Genomic DNA, 23,003 nt, shown 5'->3' with positions numbered 1-23,003 from the left:
TTTGATTTTGTTCATCATACTTTTGTAGTTTTCCCCAAATACATCTTGTACATATTGTTAGATTTATACTATTTCATGTTGGGAATGTTAATATAAATGGTATTGTTTTTAATTTCAAATTTAACTTGTTCATTGTTCTGTAGGAAAGCAGTTGACTTTTGTATATTAGTCTTGCAGCCTACAACCTTGCTATAATCACTTATTAGTTCCTGGAATTTTTTTTCTGTTCTTTCAGATTTTATACATAGATCATGTCATTTGCAAACAGAGTTTTATATCTTCCTTCCCAATATTTATGCCTTTTATTTACCTTTTATTTCCTTTTTCTCCCTTATTGCATTAGCAAGGACTTCTAAGACAATGTTGAAAGGAGTGGCAAGAGGGGACATCCCTGCTCTGTACGTGATCTTAGCGGGAAGGCTTTCAGTTTCTCATTATTGAGTATGATATTAGCCATAGGTTTTTGTAGATATTCATGAAATTCAGAAAGTTCCCCCTCTATTCCTAGTTTATTGATAGAGTTTATCATGAATGAGTGTTAGATTTTGACAAATGCTTTTTCTGCATCTATTGGTATGATCATATGACTTTTCTTTCTTAGTCTGTTGATGGGATGGGTTATATTAATTGATTTTAGAATGGAACCAGCCTTGCATGCCTAGGACAAATCCCACTTGGTCATAGTGTGTAATTCTTATACTTTTTTGGGGATTTGATTTGTTAATATTAATTTTTGAATCTATGTTTCTGAGAGATACTGGTCTGTAGTCTTTTGTAATGTCTTTATCTTGTTTTGGTATTAGGGTAGTGCTGGATAGACAGTAGAAGCTATGCTCTGAAAGACATTATAGAGGAATGGTATAAATTTTTCCTTAAATGTTTGGTAGAATTCACTAGTGGAACCCCTCTGGGCCTGGTGCTTTCTGTTTTGGAAGATTATCAATTATTGATTCAACATCTTTAATAGATGTAAGCCTATTCAAATTGTCTATTTCTTGTGTGGATTTTGGCAAATTCTGTCTTTTAGGGAATTGATCCACTTTCTCCAGGTTATCAGATTTGTGGGCATAGAGTTGTTTATAGTGTTGCTTTTTTTATCTTTTTAATTTCCATGGCATCTATAGTGATGCCCCTTCTTTCATTTCTCTATTAGTAATTTATGTCCCCCCCCCCCCTTTTTTTTTCTTAGCTTGGCTAGAAGCCTGTTGGTTCTATCAATCTTTTCAAAGAATCAGCTTTTGGTTTGTTGATGTTCTCTATTTTCAAAAATATTAATTTCTGCTCTCATTATTTCTTTTCTTTTGCTTTTGGGGGTTTAGTTTTCTCTTGTTTTTCCAGTTTCCTAAGGTGGAAAATTATTGACTATAGATCTTTTTTCTAATATGTTCATTCGGTCCTACAAATTTCCTTCTAAGTACTTGCTTTCACTGCATTCCACAAATTTTGATAAATTATGTTTTCATTTTCATTTATTTCAAAATATTTTTTAATTTCTCCTATTTCTTCTTTGACCCACCTGTTATTTATAAGGGTGTTGTTTAATCTCTGTGTATTTGGGGATTTCCCAGCTGTCTTTCTGTTACTGGCTTCTCGTTTACTTCTCCTGTGGTCTAAAAGCAAACATTGTGTGATTTCTGTTCTTTTCAATTCGTTATGGTGTGTTTTGTGGTGTCCCAGAACGTGGTCTGTCATGGTGAATGTTCTAGGTGAGCTTCAGAAGGATGTGTATTCTGCCCATTGTGGGATGAAGTGGTCTGTAGGTGTCAGTTACATCCCATTGATTAATGGTGTTGTTGAGTTCAGCTCTGTTCTTGTTGATTTCTGTTGATGTGTCTGTCCATTTTTGAGACGGGGTTATTGAATTTTCCAACTGTGATGGCAGATATGTCTGTCTTTCCTTGTGGTTCTGTTAGTTTTTGCCTTATATAGTTTGACATTCTGTTGTTGGGTATGTACATGTTGAGTATGTCTTTTTTGGAGAGTTGATCCCTTTATATGTAGGTAATGCCTGATTATTTTATGCATTTATTCATTCACTCATTTATTTTAAGATTTTATTTATTTATTCATGAAAAACAGAGGGTCAGAGAAATAGGCAGGGGTGAAGCAGACTCCTCAGAGGGAGCCTGACATGGGATTTGATCCTGGGACCCCTGAGATCATGCCCTGAGCCAAAGGCAGTCGCTCAACCACTGAGCCATCCAGGTGTCCTAAGGATTCGGTAATGCCCGTTTAAATTCCTGGTAACTTTCCTTGCTTTGAAGTCTGTTCTGTCTGAAATGTAGTTACTCTTACTTTTCTTTGATTAGTTGTCAGCATGGTATATTTTCTCCATGTGTGTACTTTTAATTAGCCTGTGTCTTTATGTTTGAAGTGGGTTACTTGTACACAACATGTAGCTAGGTCTTCTGTTCTTATCTACTCTGAGGAGCTCTTTTGTATAAAATGATTCATTTAGGCCATTAACATTCAGAGTGATTATTGATTTCCTGGGTAACATCTGCCGTGTTTGTTACTGTTTCTGTTCATTGCCCTTGTTCTTTGTTTCTATTTGTCTTTGACTTTGTGTGTGTGTGTGTGTGTGTGTGTGTGTGTGTGTGTGTGGTTTTAATTGAGCACGTTGTAGGATTCTGGTTTTCTCCCTTAGCATATCCGTTATGCCTGTGTTTTTGCTATTTTTGGTCGCTGCCCCAGTGTTGGCATTGTGCATTCACAACTAATCCAAGTCCACCTTCAGATGACACTGTACCACTTCATGAGTCATGCGGATACGCTGAAATAGCAGACTTGTCCCTTGCATCATTGCTGTCTTTCATTTCACTGACACAGGAACGTGCTGAAGAACGTGTGTATAGAAGCACACACAGCAGACACATTGCTGCTACTGTTGTTGCAGATAAATTATTTGTTAGATCCATTAAGAAAAAGTAAAAATGTTTTTATTCTACCTTCATTTATTCCTTCTACAGTTCTCTTCCTTTCTCTGTGTAGATTCAAGTTTCTGACCCATATATGTGTGTGTGTATATATATATTTTTTCCTTCTCTCTTTAAAAGACTGTTAAACATTTCTTGTGAGGCAGGTCTACTGGCAACCAACTCCATTAATTTTGGTTTGTTGGAGAAGGTCTTACGTCTCCTTCACTGTTGACTGGTACTCCTGCGGAGCACACAGTTGTGTGTTGGTGATGTTTTTCTCCCAACACCTCGTGCTTCATTCCACTCTCTCCTTGCTGGCATGGTCTCTGGCAACAGTTGGATTTGCTTCTCATCTTTGTTTCTCTGTAGGTAAGGTGGTATTTTTCCCATGGCTTCTTTGCGAATTTTTCCTTTACCTTTGGTTTTCTGTAATTTGAAAATGGCCTCGGGATCGTTTCTTGACATATATCCCGCTTAGTCCCCTGACCATCCTCCATCTGTGTGGTTTGAGGTCAAAGTTGAGTTTGGGGAAATTCTCGTGTCAGATTTTCCTTCTGTTCCTTTCTGTCTTCTTCCGGCAAGCCCATTATGTTTCTTTTACACCTTTAGCATCATTGTCCCCTTGTATATTCTGTCCTGAGTTTTTCTTCCATTCTTGGTTCTCCTTGGTTTTGGGTTTTTGAGTTCTTCGTTACTGTGTCCTCTGGTTCTGGGGTTCGTAGCTCCATCTTGCTCACGAGCCCATTGGGGCCATTCTGGGTAGTCTAATTTTCTGTTAGCGATTTGATCTCTCATATTTCTTTCTGGTTCTTAGAATTTCAGTCTCACTGCTTTCATTGTGCATCTGTCCTTGCATGTCGTCTCAGCCCTTCGAGTATTCATCACAGTTGTTTTAAATTCCTGGTCTGGTAATTCTGGTAATTCAGACAACCCCTGCTTGTCTGGTTCTGGTGCTTGCTCTGAACCCTCAGACTGTGTTTTTGCCTCTTGATGCACCTCATAAGTGGCCTCTCACTAGCAGGACATGAGGGAGCAGTTACGAGGAAGTGCTGTACCTAAGCCTGCAGGAGTATGGTGGTGTGGTCTCCGGTCTCCCTGTTGAGGAGGGCTCAGCTCCCACTGCAAACCTCACAGGTGCCTCTCGGTTTCTTTCCCCTGCTATGTGAGCCAGTGTGCCTAGAGGGAGCTGAAGTTGGGCATTTCTCTTCCTCCAGGTCAGCTTGGCTCTGGTTAGAGGACAGGCTTTGTTAAGAACAGGATGCTCAGGGGCTTTTCAGAATGGTGCCTTCTTCCCACCCCTGCCAGAAGCTGCTTACTGTGGGAATGCATTTGAGCCTCCGGGGTAAATTTCACAGTATCGTGGGGGCCCTGTGACTGGATCCCCCCGTATTCCTCTCTGAGTTGGCTGTGCGTAGGCCCCTGCTTCTGGAGGTGGGCTTCCTGTATTCTCCTGTCTGTAATCAGGGGCCAGCAGTTTGACCTGGGTATGATCCAAGAAGACTTGTTGAATTCTCAGTCTGTTCAGCTTTTTTACTTGTTGGGACAGTGTGGTGACTCCAAGTCCCTTGGATGCCAAACCAGAACTCAGAAGTCCCTTTTCTTGGGTATTTATTGCTGTGTATTTTTATATACATGTTAATGAGAGAAAATCACATTCACTTAAATGACTGCCTTTTAGTTGGACAGTTAGGAGTTTCAGCTGACCCACAGACCTGTTGAACCACCACCGTACTTGAGAAAGACAAGGTGTCTGTCCCTCCAGGAAATTCTCTCCTGCCCCCTTGTTGTCTAGTCCCTGTGTCATCTTTGGCCCTAGGCAGCTGCCATCATCATCAGAGATTGATTTTTGCCTTTTTTCCTATAAGTGGAATCCTACAGTACATGCTTTTCTGATGCCTGCTTCTTGGAGTGTGACCTGTCCATGTTGTATATATCAGGAGACCTTCCCCTTTCGTTGTTGACAAGTATTCTGTTGTGACTGTACCACACACACTTTATTCATATACTCGTCGAAGCAGCTCTTGTCTGCTTCTGGTTTTTGACAGTTGTGAATAAAGCTGCTCTAAATGTGTGTATGTGGGTCTTTGTATGCACTTGTGTTTTCATATGTGAGTAATAAGTATCTGCCATCCCATTGCCAGGTTGTGTGCCAAGTGCATTTCACAGTGTAAGGAGTGGTTGTGGTGGTGGCCATGCCATCTTACACCTGCCCCAGTGCTGTGTGAGCGAGCCAGCTCCTGGCTCATGGCTTTGTGATGACTTGATCCTGTCATTTGGTTTTGGCCACTAGTGGTATACAGTAGGGAGCACAGTATGCGTTCAGCTTGACTGAACTACTGACAGTTGAGGGTGTTGACCATCTTTTTCTTTGTTGGTCATTTGTTTGTCTTTTCTTTCCTGTTTTTATTTCAGCCTTCTGCTCACATCTTTTGCCTAGAATTTTATTGGATTTATTTTACTCATAAGGCACAACAGTTCTTTATTCTGGGTGCAGGTCATTGGTCAGATGTGTGTTTGCAGAAATCTTCTCTCCCTTTGATCTCTTGCGGTTTTATTCTCTAATAGTTTATTTTGAAAAGCTGAGATTTTCTGTTTTAATGGAGTCCAATTTCTGTATCTTGAGTCCCTGCTTGCTCTCAGAGATTTTTACTCCAAGGTCTTGGAGACTGTCTCCTCTTTTATTCCCCATGTTTACAGCAGCTAGCTAGACTCAGAACAGTCTTGGTTACTTGTGGTCAAATTAAACATACTTAATGCTTATGAAACAAATTGGTGAAAAAAGTGGGTTTTGTTTTGTTTTTTCATTTAGATCAACAGGAGGCCCTTCAGGTCGGAGTGGACATCGGATGGTAGCCTGGAAGAAACAGTTAATCCTTTTTGGTGGCTTCCATGAGAGTACAAGGTTGGTACCAATAGCAGAACATCTTTCTTTCTGGGAACAGTAAGGAGTGGACCTTTTGTGGGAGGAACCTTTCTGAATACGCATAGAAAATGCTGCTCATCCCCTAAAACCAGAGCCAACTTTGTGGATGCTGTCAGTGTCTTGAAATTCTTTTTTCTTTTTTTAGATTTATTTATTTATTTATTCATGAGAGACAGAGACTGAGAGAGGCCAAGACATAGGCAGAGGGAGAAGCAGGTTCCTCATAGGGAACCTGACTGGGGACTCAGTCCTGGATCCCAGGATCATGACCTGAGCCAAAGGCAGGTGCCCAACCGCTGAGCCACCCAGGTGTCCCAGTGTCTTGAAATTCTTAATAGTCATTGAGTAATAGGCTCTTCATTTTTATTTTACACTGAGACCTGCAAATGATCTGGCCAGTCCTAACACCGGATTCTCACACTTTAGCCTGATACAGAATCCTCTGGAGGACTTGTTAAAAGTCTGGTTGCTGGGCCTCACCCTCTGGTTTCTGACTCATTAGGCCTGGGGCAGGGTCTAAGAATCTGCATTTCTGCAAATTTGCAGGCGATGCTGGTACTTCTGGCCAGGGCACTCCACTCTGAGAGCTTCTGGGCTAAAATAATTTTTAACTTATCTGGGTTGGGGAATGCAACAAAGAGCAGTGATGTCTGAAGAGGGGCTTTCCATGTGCCTGTGTGTGGCAGCATTGGTAAGAGCCATGATCATGGGTTCCATGTGTGCGCTCACTGCAGGCCAACCTAACAGGGTCTCTGCTTGTTGGGAGCCTGTCCTCCACACCATAGCTTCTCAAGTGTCCTGAGTTCAGTCCAGAGAAACGAGATGTGTGGTGACAGGTCATTTTGTCTGTCACCATCATAATGCAGTGCTAAGCTGTCCTGTCTGGCAACGTCCCGTTCGTTGGGCTTTGCCTCTGAGCAGGCCCCACGTGGAGAAGGGTAGGTGGGTGTTTCCTAATGGCTGTGTTCTACACTTCCCTCTCCTAACCTCTTAGGAAATAGCAGAGCCCTCAGTTTGTTTGTTTGTTTGTTTGTTTGTTTAGATTTTATTTATTTATTCATGAGAGACACAGAGGCAGAGAAACACAGGCAGAGGAAGAAGCAGGCTCCATGCACGGAGCCCGACATGGGATTCAATCCTGGGTCTCCAGGATCACACCCTGGGCTGAAGGCGGCGCTAAACCTCTGAGCCACCTGGGTTGTCCAGAGTCCTCAGTTTATTAACTGTCATGGCAACTCTCACATTTCTGTCACCTTATGGGTCCATTTGCACAAATTTTTTTTCTGATAATGACTGGCTCCTAAGTCAGTTGTCGTACATGGATGTGAAGGAGGTCAAGTTAGGCATCTTGCAGTTTTCATCCCCCTTTAATCCAGTCTTAATTGAGATGTGGTGGTATAGATTTGACTCAGTTAAAGCTGCAGTGTTTCTTCATGAATAAAGACGTTTTATTAATGGAGAAAGGGAGATATAAATTCTTCAGTGCTTTCAGAAGGGATTTTAAAAGCATAATTCAAGTTAAGTAGTGATTTTGTGTCCCTAAATGTGTAACTTGGCTGTAATAATGCTTTAATACTGAGTCTCAAAGAGCATGCCATTGGCAGGGCAGGTTATGCTCCTGCGTCATGGATGAGGAAGCCAGGCTCACCAGGGCTGAGTGGGGTGGAGTGCTTGTGTGTAGGCACCCCCCCCCCCCCACTACCCTCTCTGCTCTGCAGGTGTGCGGCAACTTACCACCATTTTATTTATTTTATTTTATTTTATTTTATTTTATTTTATTATTTTATTATTTTATTATTTTATTTTATATTTATTTTATTTTAATTTTTTATTTTATTTTTAAAGATAGATTGATTGATTTGAGAGAGAGAGAGAGAAAGAGGCAGACACAGGAGAGAGAAGCAGGCTGCATGCCGGGAGCCTGATGTGGGACTCGATCCCGGGACTCTAGGATCACGCCCTGGGCCAAAGGCAGGCGCCAAACCGCTGAGCCACCCAGGGATCCCCCTTACCACCATTTTAGATGAGAGAGCCCAGGCTGTTTTTAAAACTTTATACCTAAGGGATTGTCATGTGTTATTTATTCTTGACACTTTTTTTAAAAAAAAAAAACAAGGAATTATTTGTTGTATGCACGGGGATTCATGAGTGTGTCACATGGGGATTCATAGGTGTCTTGGTGCATTAATTCACCACTTTTGCAAGAGATGGTGGGGCCAGCACGGGCCCTGCCCCTGGGAGCTCACAGGTTTAATTTGTGGTTGTAATTTGCAACTTTTTCAAAATCAGAACTGTTTTCAAAACTGTTATCATCTGTTACCTTGCATAAAATTGTTTTTAAAGTATGTAAACACACAGAAAAAAACGAAGATACTAGTAAAGCTACCTATGTAGTTACCTTCCATATGAAAAAAAAAATCAGTTTGACTTTTCAAAACTAAAGAGGGCAGCCTAGGTGGCTCAGCGGCTTAGCGCCACCTTCAGCCCAGGATGTGATCCTGGAGACCCGGGATCGAGTCCCATGTCAGGCTCCCTGCATGGAGCCTGCTTCTCCCTCTGCCTGTGTCCTGCCTCTCTTTCTCTGTGTCTCTCATGAATAAATAAAATCTTAAAAAAAAAACAAAACAAAGAACAGTTGAATTTATGTGCGGAATAGAACTTTTGTACTGAAAATCTGCAGTGTGAAATCTAAGGAAACATAGAATCTAGTGATGCCTTCTCAGAATTCTGAGCCTCTATTCCTCAGTTCATGTATGAAAAGCCATCCCGTGGTGGCTGCATCTTAGAGGGTGCTGGTCAGCAGGGTCGCCCGCCAGGGCCACCTGTGTACCATGCTGTGTGCAGCTGAGCACCCCAGCCAGCACTTTCCCCTGGAGGCCCTTCCCGGCACTGGCTGCAGGGTGCCATGCTCAGGGTAGTGGACAGGATTGCTCAGACCCTTGGATGGTTTTGCAGTTCAGTCCTGGCTGGCTATTTTGAACAACCTGGAGAGCATCTCATATTCTGGTGTCATTCTGACCCGGGCTCCTTGGCTTTGCCTGTGGCTGTATATGACATTACATCAGGGCACTGCTTTCCCATGCACGGACTCCTTGCCAAGGCCACTTCTGCATTCAAGTCCTTTTCCTCTTAAGCCCCAGAAGCATGAGGCCAGACGCAACCATGGGCCCCCCCTTGTTGCCACCCAGCTCCTGGGCTCCAGGGACTGGCCTCTGACGCGCCAGTTTCAGGTATACTCAGCTTGGCTCACAGTTCTGGACTAGCTTTAGGTGTCTCCTTTCTAAGTGTTCACTTGGCTCTGTAATTTATGAGCTTAAAATTACACACGTGGTAACTTAATGTAATTATTTTCAAGGCTGTGATTTTGTAAACTTTGTAAGGAAGTATGGTATAACTTTCAGACTAAAAAGGCTTTCAGATCCTGGCAAATTACTGTATTTCTGTGAGCTAGCATTATCTCTAGTCTCCAGATGCAAACTCATATATACCTGTGGTCCTTTCATGTGGATTTAGACTGTAATGAAACTGGTAACTTACTACAAATGGCAGAAAATTCACCTTTAATTTGAATCAGGTTCATGTTTTAATGTCCCTGTTTTCTTGTTTGTGTTTCTGTGTGATAACCAGAGACTACATCTACTACAATGATGTGTACGCCTTCAACCTGGACACGTTCTCCTGGAGTAGACTATCCCCGTCAGGGGCTGGGCCCACACCCAGATCAGGCTGCCAGATGTCTGTCACTCCCCAGGGTGGCATTGTCATCTATGGGGGCTACTCGAAGCAGGTAGGATACGGCACGTAGAGAAACAGGCCCTCCTCTCTGGCGTTGCCTCTTTCACTTTCAACAAGAATGAAAACCTCCAAATAGGATTGCATATCGAAATAGAGATGGGTATAATGTTCATCTCTTCCCCTGTGAACATATTAAGACTTTTTCACCCATATTGTGTTGTAACCCATGTAGCCCCAAACATGCTGCAATGTGAATAATTCCTATTTGGCAAGGGTGGAGGAGTGGAAGTGGGGGGATGGGTCTTGATGCCTAAGCCACAGACCCTACCATACAGTGCTTTCTAGTAGGTAGAACAGGCCATGGTTGCTCCAAGCCACACAGACACGTTGAAGTGACCTCTCTGGGTGCATGTGTGTGAGTGTGACTTGCTGGCTCTGGTGTGTATCCCCCACACGAGGTGCTCTTCACAGCGTCTGAAGCCCACAAGCTGCACCTCATCAGCTTGTACATGCCCGTGAGCCCCAGAGGGATGGAGTGGGGTCGCACTGCAGGCTTTTTCTTAGCCTCTATATTTAAAAAATTTCTCCAACACAGAATGACTTAAAAGACTTAGTGAGGTGAGACTTAACATCCTCCTACCTAGAGCCTCCAGTAGTTAGCGCTCTGCTGTCCTTGCTTCATCACACAGTGGTTCACATCTATGCTGCTGTCCATCCACCCATCTTTCTGGGTGAATTTCAAAGAAAAGTGCAGACACCTGTACACTTGCCCCTGAATACTGGGGCAGGCGTATCAGCCAGTAGAGTTCAGCATTCAGATTTTTTTTTTTTTTTTAAGATTTTATTTATTTATTCATGAGAGACACAGAGAGAGAGGCAGAGACACAGGCAGAAGGAGAAGCAGGCTCCATGCAGGGAGCCTGACGCAGGACTCGATCCTTGGTCTCCAGGATCACGCCCTGGGCTGAAGGCGGCACTAAACTGCTGAGCCACCAGGGCTGTCCAGATTTTTTTTTTTTTAAGATTTTATTTATTTATTCATGAGAGACACAGAGAAAGAGAGGCAGAGGGAGAAGCAGACCCTAAATCCCTGAGCCACCCAGGCGTCCCAGATTTTACCTATATTTACTTTACATAATCTCCACATCCATTGAGGGGCTCAGATTCTTGACCCCAAGATCAAGAGTCACATGTTCTTCCAGCTGAGACAACCAGGCATCCCTCAACATTCCATTTTTTTTTCCAACATTCCATTTTTAATGTACAGTTGATACGTGGTGAAGTTCACATGTCTTAGGTGTGTACTTACGGATTGTGACTCATACATGGGTGTGGGTGCTTGGAGCCCTCATCTGCCATGCCCTTCCCCCACCCAGAGGCTGGTGCCAGTCTGCTGTGCCCCACCTTAGACTCGACATGCCTGTTCTAGGACTGTTGACAGATGGGCTTGTTTGAGGAAGACTTCCTTCGTTCAACATGCTTCTGAGATCCGACTGAGTTATACATTTTGGTTGCTTGCTTCTTCATGCCGAGCCATATTCTGCTATGACACACACAGTTTATTTTTTATCGATGGACACAGGGCTGTTTCCAGTTTTCGGTCATTACAGACAAAGGTGCTGTGAACGTTCCTTGTATAGATCACTATGGCTCTACTGAGTTTTGGGGCAAGTACCCAGGAGTGGGACAGCTTGGGTCACAGGGTGGAGATTGTTGCAGCTCTTCCCACAGTAGTCGCCTCATGCCCTTGCCAACACTTGATGGCACCAGTCTTTTTTATTCTCAGCCATTCTGGCAGATGTGTGGTGTCTGTCTCATTGTGGTTTTAAATCTCATTTCCCACAGATGGAGTGGGCCCTGTGACTTGGGCTGAGCAGGTCGCCTGTGGGTGGTCAGGATAACGTAGGCAAGGAGTCCAACCTGCAGTGGGGGAGTGTCCTGTGTCTGCTCTATTTCTCACCCCTCTGGCCCAGTAAGTGTTGGCCCTGCTGCTCATGAAGTGACCAGCCTTTGTTTTGGACAGAGGATGTTGATTGTTTTCTGGACTCAGCTAGTTGTTTGACAGTCAGGAGGGCCTGAGGTACAGGCTGCTTTGGCCACAAGCTGTGCCTCTGCCCACATCTTGTGCTTCATAGAAGGAACCAGGCAGTGTCCAGAAGGGAACCTTGTGAAGCTAATGCCATTTTAATTATTTTTTTTTTAATTTTTATTTATTTATGATAGTCACACAGAGAGAGAGAGAGAGGCAGAGACACAGGCAGAGGGAGAAGCAGGCTCCATGCACCGGGAGCCCGACGTGGGACTCGATCCCGGGTCTCCAGGATCGCGCCCTGGGCCAAAGGCAGGCGCCAAACCGCTGCGCCACCCAGGGATCCCCGCTAATGCCATTTTAAAGAGATATGGTATTTAATCAAAATAGTGCCTTATTCTCAACAACTGCTCTTTCCAGCTAGGGGTGTGGACACACCAAGTCCATTTCACTGAGTGGCCATTTTCTCCAGGCCTTTGGCTTTTTTTTTTTTTTTTTTTTTTTTTTTTTTTGGCCTTTGGCATTTGAATCACAGTGAAAAGCTTAATCTGTTTGGATTCTTGGGGGATTTATCACAATTAGGGAAAGGTTTGAGTCCTGGCTGCTGTGAAGTACTCGTGAGCCAGGCCTTCGTGGTTTATTTTGAGTAGCTCCTCCTTGCCCATGAGGAGGATGTCTCATGCACAAGGGGTGGTTTCTGTGGGCCATCCACTGCTGGTTCTCAGCCATCAGGACAGGAGCACCATGGCCGTGGGCCTCCCTACCTGCCCCCCCACCCCAGAACCATGGGAGCACCTTCTTCCTATGACATGTGATATCTTCCTTTGACCCCACGGGCCCTGGTTGGGGTGTCCTGAGGAGGCTGCTTTTGCTGGTCCTGGGAACACGGGACTCTTGAATGTGCTTTTTCACGTGATCTTTGTTGTTTAGTTTGATCAGGTTGCAGATACTCTATGTGGAACCTCTCCCTGCCCTTTGGGGACAAGCTGGGGAAGGCCTCAAAGAGTGGACAGTTAACAAACACAGGCTCCTTAGAGCGCAGCCGCGCAGGGCCCTTGCTGGTCTCAGAGCTGTTATCACCCCTTGCCGGGGTCAGATTGCCCTGAAACTGGGTGTCTAGTGGGGGCCCCGGAGGCTGAAGGGAGTCCATCTCCAAGTCTGAGGCCGAGGGCGCTGGTGAGAGGATAGGAGTGCAGGGCGTTGAGTGCGGCATGAGGAGGTGCTGGGTCTCAGGCACATGCTGAGTCATTTTGGAAAGAGTTGTGTTGTTTTTCAGTGTGATATTGTAACACCCGATACACATCTCTGTCAAAAGTATCTGGATTCCACAGATTCCATTAGTACTATAGTAGGAATGTGTGAGTAGGGGAATACATTCTTTGTAAAATGCACACAGTTTCTGCTGTGTGGTGTGACTGGTAGCCGCCCTGAGCCTCTCACAGCAGTGCTCATCCTTAAAGAGAGGCTGAGACCCTGTGTGGAGTGTCATACTCCCTAGGCAGGAGTTAGTTCCACATCTCTGCAGGCTCTGGAGACTCTGCTTCCTCCTCCAGATCTGTTGAATCTCATGGAAAGACTAGCTGTGTGCGTTTAAAGCCAGGAGGCCTTAACAGAATGTGCCGTGGGTAATCCACAATAAAAATTACACAGGGCAGCTTTCTCTTGTTCCCTGTGAGGACAGGAGATGGGATTTGTGAAGTGAAGTCCCTGTACTACATACAAGGAAGGGAACTGCTGTGCGGGAGGAGTTAGCTGGTGGGGCGGGCCAACGCTGTGCCAGTGTGCACTGTGGTCCGAACGGGTGTGACGCCTCCCCCTCCCTGCCCCACAGCCATAGCCCTGGCCAAGTGCCAGCCTGCACCAAAGCTGTGGCCCTGGGCTTGTCACCTCACCCTTCTTGGGAAGGGTTCTGGCTGGTGGGCCTCAAGGGAAGGTGCTTAAATTCTAGCCTAGAAAAGCCCCCTTAACTACCAGGTTCTAACCACTGCTTGCAGCAAACAATACATGTGTCAACAGGTGCAGTGATGGCGGGGGCCATAGCTCAGCTGTGATTTGTATTTCTAACAACAGAGTGGACGCTGAATTCCTTCCAGGTCCCATCAGTGAGTGGGACCTGTGAGTGTGAATTCAGTTCCTGTACATGCCAGGTCTCTTGGTGTGGAAGGGTAGTCCCTCCTGCTGGGCGAATCTGCTAGAGCAAGAGAATGTCTAGTCTGAATGACTAATGTGCAGACATTGCCTCACTTGAATCCTGCAGTTGTGTATGGGAGGAAGACAAGAGAGGCGCACACCCAATTTTTCTTCCTGGAGATAATGGCTGTTCTCCACATGTGGCTGATGACCAAACGTCCTGGCTATAGTATATTCAGGTCACGTGTCCAGTCCACTGGCAGCTAAATCGTTGGCTTTGTTTTCCAAAAGGAAACCAGCTTCTCCCCATGTAGTAAATGCACACCTGTGGTTGGGAGGAAAAGAAATATGCATATGTATTTCCTGATCCTGTCTTGTGGTGGGTGAATGGAAGTGGACATGACAGTAGCAGCCAGCACTTCTGGTGTCCACATAGTGGTTTCTAACCCCATCTCCCGTGAAGGGACCTGGGGCTCCTTGAGGAAATGGCTGATCCCAGGCCTGGGGTAAGAAATGTACAGGCTGAGGCTGGAGCAGCTTGTGGTGTGCCAACCTAAGGAAGTGCTTATAGGAAACCCACACAGTGGACCGGGGAGCCATTGAAAGGATTCCCAGTGGCTAAAGCTCGAACTGTTTTAGCAACAAAGTAAGTTAAGTGGATTGGATTACAGTCCAGAGCATAATATAAAAATTTATGAGTCCATACAATTATAAGCAAATGATTGAATGAATAAATAAATCAGTGGAAAGGGACAGATCCCTATGCAGAATTCCTCATAAATTATGCAGCCAGCTCCACCCTTGAGGGGTGGAGCACAGCTTTCTTCTCTGCCATCACGGCTGTGTAGAGTGGCATCCTTCCCTAGAGGACTGTGGGAAGCTGCAGGCCTGGGGGATGTGACAGCCAGGGGACCAAGGTCAGCAGCAGTGGGAAGTCATGGCACCAGTATGCACCCCTGGAGTGCTGGTTGAGAAGGGCACTTTACCTGCAGCCCTGATGGAAGTACCGGACAAGTGTCAGGATAGCCACGTGATGCAGCACAACTGAGCAGCTCTCCAGAGGCGGGGAGCCTGGGGCTTGCGATGACCATGCATCATGCAGTACCCTGGAGCAGACAGGTCTATGAGACCCTTGGGGGTGGGAGGTAGGAGGGTCCTCACTGGGGGAAACGAAGTGTGAGTCAGCTGGGGACTTCCTTAATCGTGACCGACGTAGTGCAGAAATGGAGGATGTTAGTAATGGGGGAAACTGGGTACAAGCTGCTTGATTTTTCTGTGAACATATAACTAACCTGAAATAAAGTTTGTTAAAAATAAGGGATTTACAGGATAGGTACAAAGAAGAAATGAAAACTCCCAGATCCCTCCCCACAGGACTGCCATTTTGCTGAGTGATTTTCCAGACATGGTTGGCATTTGGGCAACGGAGCCTGGTTGGGCCAATGCTGTGTGGCTAATGGGATACTGAGGACTCAGGGCCAAGAAACCAGTGTTTTGTTGTTTGAGATGCTCAGAAAAGTTTTTAATTGGGAGCAGCTGGCTGGCTTCCATAGTGCATGTGAATGTGATTCTCAGCGAAGTCTGAGGACATGAATTGAAAGATGATGGGGTTGGGACACTTGGGAACTGCGATGGAAGGTGGCTTTTTGATGGTCTCTGGGGAGGACTCCATGATCTCTGGGAGAGACCCTCCACCTAGAACAGGATCAAGGCAGAGCCATGGAAGTACCAGCAAGAGAGCACTGGGGTGTTCCTGGCATGATGGTGGTGGTTAGAATGGTGAATTTTTAAAGTTCAAAATCTTTTCTTGGTTAATAAATCATACCAACATTTTTTATTATATCTTCTCAATGAGGTCAGAGTTGAGCTGGTCATAGTTTGGATTTTCTTTGAGGCTGGTGAAGGAAGGCTTCAGGGGTACCTCCCCCCACCCCCACACCTCCCAGCTGGAAGCCAGACCACAGGCTTGAGGGAGGGGACTGTGTGGAACATTGTAGGAGGCATCTAGCCAGTTCTCACATGACTCCCTGTTCCTTTTGCAGAGAGTCAAAAAAGATGTGGACAGAGGCACCCAGCATTCAGATATGTACCTGCTGCAGCCCGAGGATGGAAAAGAAGGTACATGCACTGTGTCAAGGATGGGCCATGGGGGTGGTCTATGGGTCCCTACAAGAAGCAGGGCAATGACCCAAGAGCCCGCCTGCCCTGTGGATAGGGGGATGGGAGAGTGGCAGTGAGCCCCTGCACACTGCGCTGGAGCTATGGGCAAGTCCTTGCCTGAGTGGGCAAGCCCGGCACTCCACGCGCGACCCTAAGTGCCTGGCTGCACAGCAGGGACAGCTGAGGAGTATTCACCCCCAGGTGTTTGGGGTGGCCTGGCCTAAAAGCACAAGCACTGTGGACGCAGGAGTTCCCCTCACAGCAAGTGGGAACTGCTGCTTGTCTGTCATTCCCTGACTTGTTCTCGCTCAAGAACAAGTAGCCACTAGGGTTGCTTCATGAGGAATGGCTATTGTGGATCAGTGGCCCCTGCTCTCACTTTCTAAAGCTCAGAAAGTAAGGTGGTGCCCTGTCTGTGAGTCTTGGGATGAGCAGGCTGGGCTAGACCCAAGTGATCCAGTCTGGCTCTGGATCTGCTTTGGGCACCCACAGCATGGCCCTTCGCCTTCCCTGTGAGGCTGTCTTGTGTAGAATGACGGGACTGCTCTGCATAGCACTGTTCCCGCTCTCCCACCCTAACCCTTAGTAAGCCTGGTGCTTCTCAGGAAGCCAGCCTTGCGGCCCTACAGTGACCCATGAGGACTTTTCCTCAGTGGGAACCAGTTTGAAGCTGAGGAGAAACTTGCCTGGTTTGTATATCAGTGAGCTGGAGCTGGAACCTGTGTTCTGAGCCTGTGTGCCTAACCTCTGTGTCTGGGCATCAAGCTGTCAGCCACTGGTGAGCAGCACATGGTGCGTCATGAGCTGGTGCACACTTAGAGCCTGTCTCCTACAATTGAAAAAAGTGTCTTCCCAGACTACAGGCAGGGCACGCTGGTGTTTTTCCTTCTCTGTTTCCTAAACCATTAAAATGCTGACTAACGAATTGACCTCATGGCCCAGTAATGGGTTACCCACCCCCGCCACCAAAGTTGCGCCTGTGCTGTGCACTGATGAACAACAGTTGGACACGACATTGTAGGGCATTTGCCATTTGTTGCTTCTGTTAAGTTTTTCTTAAGCATTCATTAAACAAAAAAATCTCAGTTCTTTTTTCTAGATGTAGTGGGAAGGCTTTCCCCCATGCTTCATACTAGGTCATGTTTTGAGGGTTACCATGTTAATTAGGCACCTGCCATGAGAGAAGAGCATGTTGCCTATGGGACAGGTGGGCTGTCTGCAGTTCTTAGCAGCGGTGGGACCAGAGCAGCTGCCTGAGACAGCGGTCTCTGCCCCAGGGCATGGCACAATGGGAGGCCCTCCTGGCACTGCTGCCTGCCTGCCTGCCTCACTCGTGGCCAGGCCTCTGAGCTACAGCCAGGAAGTGCTTGGCGGAGCGGGTGTGTGGAAACGTTACCTAGTGCATGTGGGACTTTCAGCAGTAGGGTGAAACTCCAGGGCATATTGGGCTGTGTTTTATATTTCTGCGAAGGGCTCAGAGCTAATGTCCCTGGTGCCCTCTCGCCTGCAGTCTTGTTTCCACTTGTCCCGGTCACTCAGGGCCAAGTGATACTGGATGTGACTGTGGCTGGCTCCCTTTTACGCTGTGTTCCCTCTCCTCCTACAGGCAGCTGGAGGTGGACTCGGATTAATCCTGCAGGAGCCAAGCCCACTCCGAGGTCTGGCTTTTCGGTGGCTGTGACCCCGAACCATCAGACGCTGCTCTTCGGGGGAGTCTGTGATGAGGAAGAGGAAGAGAGCCTGGAGGGGGACTTCCTTAACGACCTGCACTTCTACGATGCCACCAGGAACCGCTGGTTTACGGGGCAGCTCAAGGTAGAACTGGGTCCCAAAGTGTATAACACGGTGGCCACGTATCAGACATATAACCCCAACACAGGGCTGCCCCTGTTTGCCTCTGTCGAGTCAGCTGGTTCTTCTGGCCAGGTGTCAAGATGCCCAGGGCCTCCCCAGTCCCTCTTGTCTGTGGGGCTCCATATGAGCTCTCTGTCTTTACTGTCCAAGGGGCCAGGAACAGGCCACCCTGCCCCTCTGCCCACTCTGCAGTGGTACCATGGATAGCCATCCCAGCAGTGGGGTTCCCCATGAGCTTCTGGTCTGGATGAGTTGATGGGGTGAGCGGCCTCAAGGCTGGAGGAGGCAGCCCACTCTGGTTGAAGAGCCTTGGCATCTCTGCCAGGAATCGGGTAGCGGTGCAGCTCGTGTCTGGACTCGTGGCCCTCTCTACCTTTTTCTCAGAGAGGTCACACATAGGCAGAGTCTCTGTGCCCCCTGGGTGAACCATAGCACATGGGTTAGGGCAGGTGTGTAAGCTTTGTGGCCCAATCCCCCTTGGGAGGAGTCACACTTGAACCCATGTTACTCAAGGTTGCTTGCCTGCTCACAGCTGCCTGCTGCTAAAATGCATGGCCTTGTTTTTCATCAACAGGGACCTAAGTCTGAGAAGAGGAAACGTAGGAGAGGCAAAAAAGCAGAGCCCGAGGGTCCTGACAGGCAGGAACATGGGGGAACCAGTGCCCAAGAGCCCCTGGAGGTGGTCAGAGAGGTGGTCACAGAAGACGGGACCGTGATCACCATTAAACAGATGTTTGCCACCCCGGGGCCAGCTGGAAAACCTCAGTCCAACGAGGAGGACAGCCCTGATGAAGTGGGTGGCCCTGTGGTGGAGCCAAGCCCCCGCTCAAACGCCATGCTGGCCGTGAAGCACGGGCGGCTCTACCTTTACGGGGGCATGTTTGAAGCAGGTGACCGCCAGATCACCCTCAGTGACCTGTACTGCCTGGATCTCCAAAAGATGCAGGAGTGGACGGCCTTGGTGGAGATGGATCCAGGTGAGCTGAGTCGGAGATAAGCTCCTCCACATGGTGGGGCGGGAACCCCCTAAGAGCTATCTGTGAAATCTGCCTGCAGGTGCCCCCTCACATCTACCCTGTGCCACTGAGCCTGCAGTGGGCAAGCCCTGTATCCCTCACCTCTGGCCGTTCATAGCAGGGTGGGCCCTGGCCATGGTGAGGGCCACATCCTGTGCATGTCCATCCCTGCTCTGGGAGCAGAGGTGGGTAGGCTGCTCACTCCAGCACTCCCGTGAGCCTTAGGCGTGTCCTGGTACTGCTCAGAGGTGTGCTGTAGCAAAAACATCTCGCGGAGGCCCTCCCCCCATGACCGCAGCTTCTGAGCATGTGAGGGCAGAGCAGGCCCATGACCATCGCAGGGTCCCGCAGGCCTCCTCTGACCCATACTTCTTGGTCCCACGCTGCCTCGTTGCATGCTGGCAGCTGCTGGACACAGGCTACCACTTCTTTTAAGACCAGAGACTAGAAATAAAGTTAAAATCCACACTCTTAGGGAAAGTTACTCAGTGGCTGGTGTGAAAAGCATCTGTCTTCCAGTGAGATAATGCAGAGCCAGGCATCAGGAGAGAACTCAGCATGGTCTTATATCGTTGCCAGTCACTTCACCCCACCTCTGCTCAGAGACCCAGAGAAAACAACACGTTTCCTCTAAGCGTGCAGAGGTGCCAGGCCAGGGCCACTCCCACACCACGAGTCTCTGGGGCTGCCCTGCCACGTTGACACTCTGAACATGTGCTTTTGCTTTCAAGGAACTCAAGAGTGGCTGGAGGAGTCAGACTCGGAAGAGGACAGCAATGAGAGCGAGGGCACCGAGGACGAGGACAGTGGCGAGAGCGACAAGGAGGCTGGGGGTGAGTGTGGTGCGTGTGCCCACCAGGGGCAGCAGGAGACCCACGGCCCAGCCGCTCCAGAGCCTAGGGCTCTGCACCAAACCTCGACTTCGGGGGTCACTTCGCTCCCGAAGCCCTAACTTTGATAACGAGAGACTCAAACGCTTTACTGAAGTTTTATTAAAATTTGGCTTTGCTTTGTAGATGTGCTCTCACGGCAAGCTTAAGTTTTTGAAAGAACATTTGTATGTGGAGTGCGTTTGAGCAGCGCCGTCTTGGTTTCTTTGATGGAATGAAGATTTCCTCACCATGTGATTTCTCTAGATTTGGTGTTCTCGTGCTCACCCGGCCAGGCTGTGAGCGGGGGGTGGCCTCTGGAGCTGCCTGACCCAGGCTTTGCTCCCACCCCCTCCTTCCCTGAGGAGGAGCCCCCTCGCCATTGCCTGCCAAGCGGCTTGCAGCCTGCCTGCCCGGGCTGAATCGTATCGGGTGGAGCTCGCCCTGGATGACACTGGGCCCCACATGGAGAAGAGAGCAGCCCACGTCGTGGCCAGCACTTCATGTGATGACTCAGCCTAAGGCCCCGCCTACTGGGCTGGAAGTAAACCCGAGTGAGGTGCAGTTGCCTTCCCTTAGCATCACTGGGTGTGATTTAAATAATTCAGCCTCAGGATGAAGCTGCAGCACAGCTGATCTTCTGTGCGGCCCAGTGGTGCCTGTGGGATGTCCCCCCTACCACGCTGAGTGGTGCCGTGAGGGTGAGGCGGCATGTGGTATGCTTTGTGTGCGGTTTCCCTTCTGCCAGATGAGGCGCACATTCTGATTGACAGTACATTGTCAGCCGGGAGATCTCAGCCTTGATTTCTGGAAGTTCTTGGTGGCAGCCCCCTGACCACCTTTACATGCTGTGTATCTCTGCAGATCTTTGAAATAAAATTCCTGTTGGCTGGGTGGTTCTGCATTTTCTCTGCCACTGGCTGTGCTCGGGCCTCTGAATATTCCTGACTCCTCAGAACTGCTCTGCCAGCCTTTTGTGGGAAAAGGAGCCACCCTCTGCTCTTTCCCTTTCAGGCTCCAGGTTGTCACTGGCAAAGTGACAAGAGGATGGGAAGCCTGAGGTCAGGGACCCCGCTGTCTCCACATGGTGCTGCTGTCTAGCATCTGTGGAGTGGGTGTTCCTCACGGTGGCAGCCTATGGTGCCCCACCAACTGGTGCTTGCTCCAGGGTTCGTGGCTGGGACCGGTTTTCGTCATATAATTGGGGTCACAAGTTGGGCCTTGAAATCATACCCGGTACCTTTTTTCACCTTGAATATCTGTTAAAATGAGAATGTAGATTTTGAGTTTTTAGTAACAGGACCAGCATGCCATCTGTCCCCTGGAACAGGCCATCCCCCACAGTGCCTGGACTCTACCAGACAAGAGTGGTATTGCCCACTTGTGGCAGAGCAGAGCCTGGCCTGGGAAGGTGTTCATGGAAGGACGAGGGCTGACTTGATCCTGGCGTCACGCTGCTCAGTCCCCAACAGCTTTGACAGCGTGAACTCACGTGTCAGACTTGCCTGGAGTGGATGGGCTCTCACCAGCAGATTAGAACTTGCAAGCTTTCCCCTGATGGTAACCTGTCCGTGTGTCTGCCTGCCCGAGTCCCGCTCTGGGGGCAGTACTGTGGGGGCGTTGGAGAGAGGCCAGGCTGGGTGTCAGGCAGCACAGCACCCATTCAGTCGACGTGGGCTGGGTTTGGTAGACAAGCTGGGTGCTCTGGCTCCAGTGGTGTATTTATAGCACTGCCCTTGGTTGCTGGGGCAGTCCAGGTCTTCCTTGGGCACTCGGGGTGGAATCTCGCTGGAAGGTCCTCAGGCATGGCTGCTGGTAATGCCATGGCTGGTGTGCAGGGCCTCCCGGGTCCCCTGGGTGCCTGCCCTGCCCACTCCTATGACGTGGCACCCCAGCCCCTGCCGTGTGGCTGCTTTAGGAGGAGGTCCTTGCAAGAGCGTGTTGGCTCTGCCCTAGCTGTCTTGTCAGAGGCCTGTGTGTTACTGATTGTATGATAGAGCAGGTTTGACAGAAGGTATTTTTGGATCAGCCAAGTTGAAAGAGAACTAGCAAATCCTCTAAAGAAACTCCTTCTACAAACAAGTTTTTGTTCTGCCATCATATCCATAGGGTTAATGCTAAAAACTCAGTTTGAGTGGACCAATGAGAATAAACAAACAAGCTTTCAGAGAAAGAGCTATCTCTGCTGCGTAATTGCTGTGATTCAAACACCAGGAAAGGCGTACTTTAGATGTTCAGCAGCGGGAGAGGCGGCCATGTGTTCTCGGATCATGAGAATCCCTAGGAGCGGGACCAGCACACCACTGTGAGGTCTCTCGGTGACTGGTGTGCCCAGTGGACATTCTGGACACTCTGATGGCCACCACAGGCATGAGTGGCCAGTATGAAGCCTGAGGCCTCCATTGCCTGCATCTCTGGAGTCAGAACAGCTGGAAACAGCTGTGTTCCAGGTCAGTGAGGGCTCTGAGAGGATTGTACATCCTGTCTTCTCTGCTCTGTCTTCTCTGTCTTGGTTGGCTGAGGTGTCGGTAAGCCCCCGGCCCAGTTACTGGGTTCTGCCCTGTTCTCTACAGTGCCTGTTTGCTGGTTGCACCCCCTCAGACACCAGCAGAGCTCCTAGGGGGCTGGGGGCGGGGGTCCAAGTGTGAACAGTTCTCCATCCTCCCCGAGCCCCGGGGGCGGCTCAGCAGCTCTCTGGGTCATGCTGCAGGAGGATGGATTCGAAAGGGCTGGTCAGAGGTGGATTTCTGGGGTAGGGTTGGATAGAACAAATATCCGGGAACTACCAGTTAAGCTTGGACGTCCTTACCATTCAGAGTGTTTTTCCATTTGTCTCTAGAAGATACGAGATGGTATTTATTACACTTTGACATCTTTTGGGTTATTTACCAAGTTGTACGGGCAGGGAGTCAGCAGCTAGCTGTTGGTGGAGACACACCGAGGGGGCATAGGCTGCCACCCAGGGGAGGTCAGGCTCAGGTGACCGAAGTGAGGTTCACACCTGGAAACCAGCCCCCCACTTGTGCTGGGGTGAGGAGATGGTGATGGTGTTGACTGGGGCTGGGTATGACCTGCTTCTGCTTGAGTGAGTGTGAGATCCATCTGCCGTCCACTGAAGCAGCCTTCGAAGTGACTGCCATGTATGTGCCGGCTGTCTTGAACCAGGGAGCAGGCTGTGTGCATGGTCACCAGAGACTGGTGTTGTCTTACTGGCCCAAGTGGCTCCTGAGTATAACCAGAGGCATCTTCATTTCTTTTCTGCGAGAGAGCATGAGCAGTGCTGGGTTCAGTTTGGGCCTGGTCACCCAACAGCACTGGTGCCCAGTGAGAAGCTAGGGTGCAGCCAGTGGCCAAGGATATAAGCCATCA

At 48.3% G+C, this 23,003-nt stretch overlaps 1 protein-coding gene across 3 annotated transcripts in view; it reads left to right on the top strand.

Annotated features, from left to right (window-relative positions):
* KLHDC4 (kelch domain containing 4) overlaps positions 1-20,530 on the top strand; it is a 57,448-nt gene extending 36,918 nt beyond the window's left edge. For 2 of the 3 annotated variants that reach the window (XM_072819532.1, XM_072819534.1), the window contains 6 exons: positions 5,728-5,820; positions 9,469-9,628; positions 15,778-15,853; positions 17,502-17,710; positions 18,324-18,726; positions 19,497-19,780. In XM_072819532.1, coding sequence (XP_072675633.1) covers positions 5,728-5,820; positions 9,469-9,628; positions 15,778-15,853; positions 17,502-17,710; positions 18,324-18,726; positions 19,497-19,717 — 1,162 coding nt within the window. In that variant the 3' untranslated portion in view covers positions 19,718-19,780. The other variant, XM_072819533.1, reaches the window with a different exon arrangement.
* Positions 20,531-23,003: the final 2,473 nt, after the last annotated feature.

Source organism: Canis lupus, chromosome 3 (genome assembly GCF_048164855.1).
Source record: "Canis lupus baileyi chromosome 3, mCanLup2.hap1, whole genome shotgun sequence".
Classification (NCBI taxonomy): Eukaryota; Metazoa; Chordata; class Mammalia; order Carnivora; family Canidae; genus Canis; species Canis lupus.
Note: the sequence above shows the minus strand (reverse complement) of the source record. Positions and strands in the feature narration are given on the sequence as shown.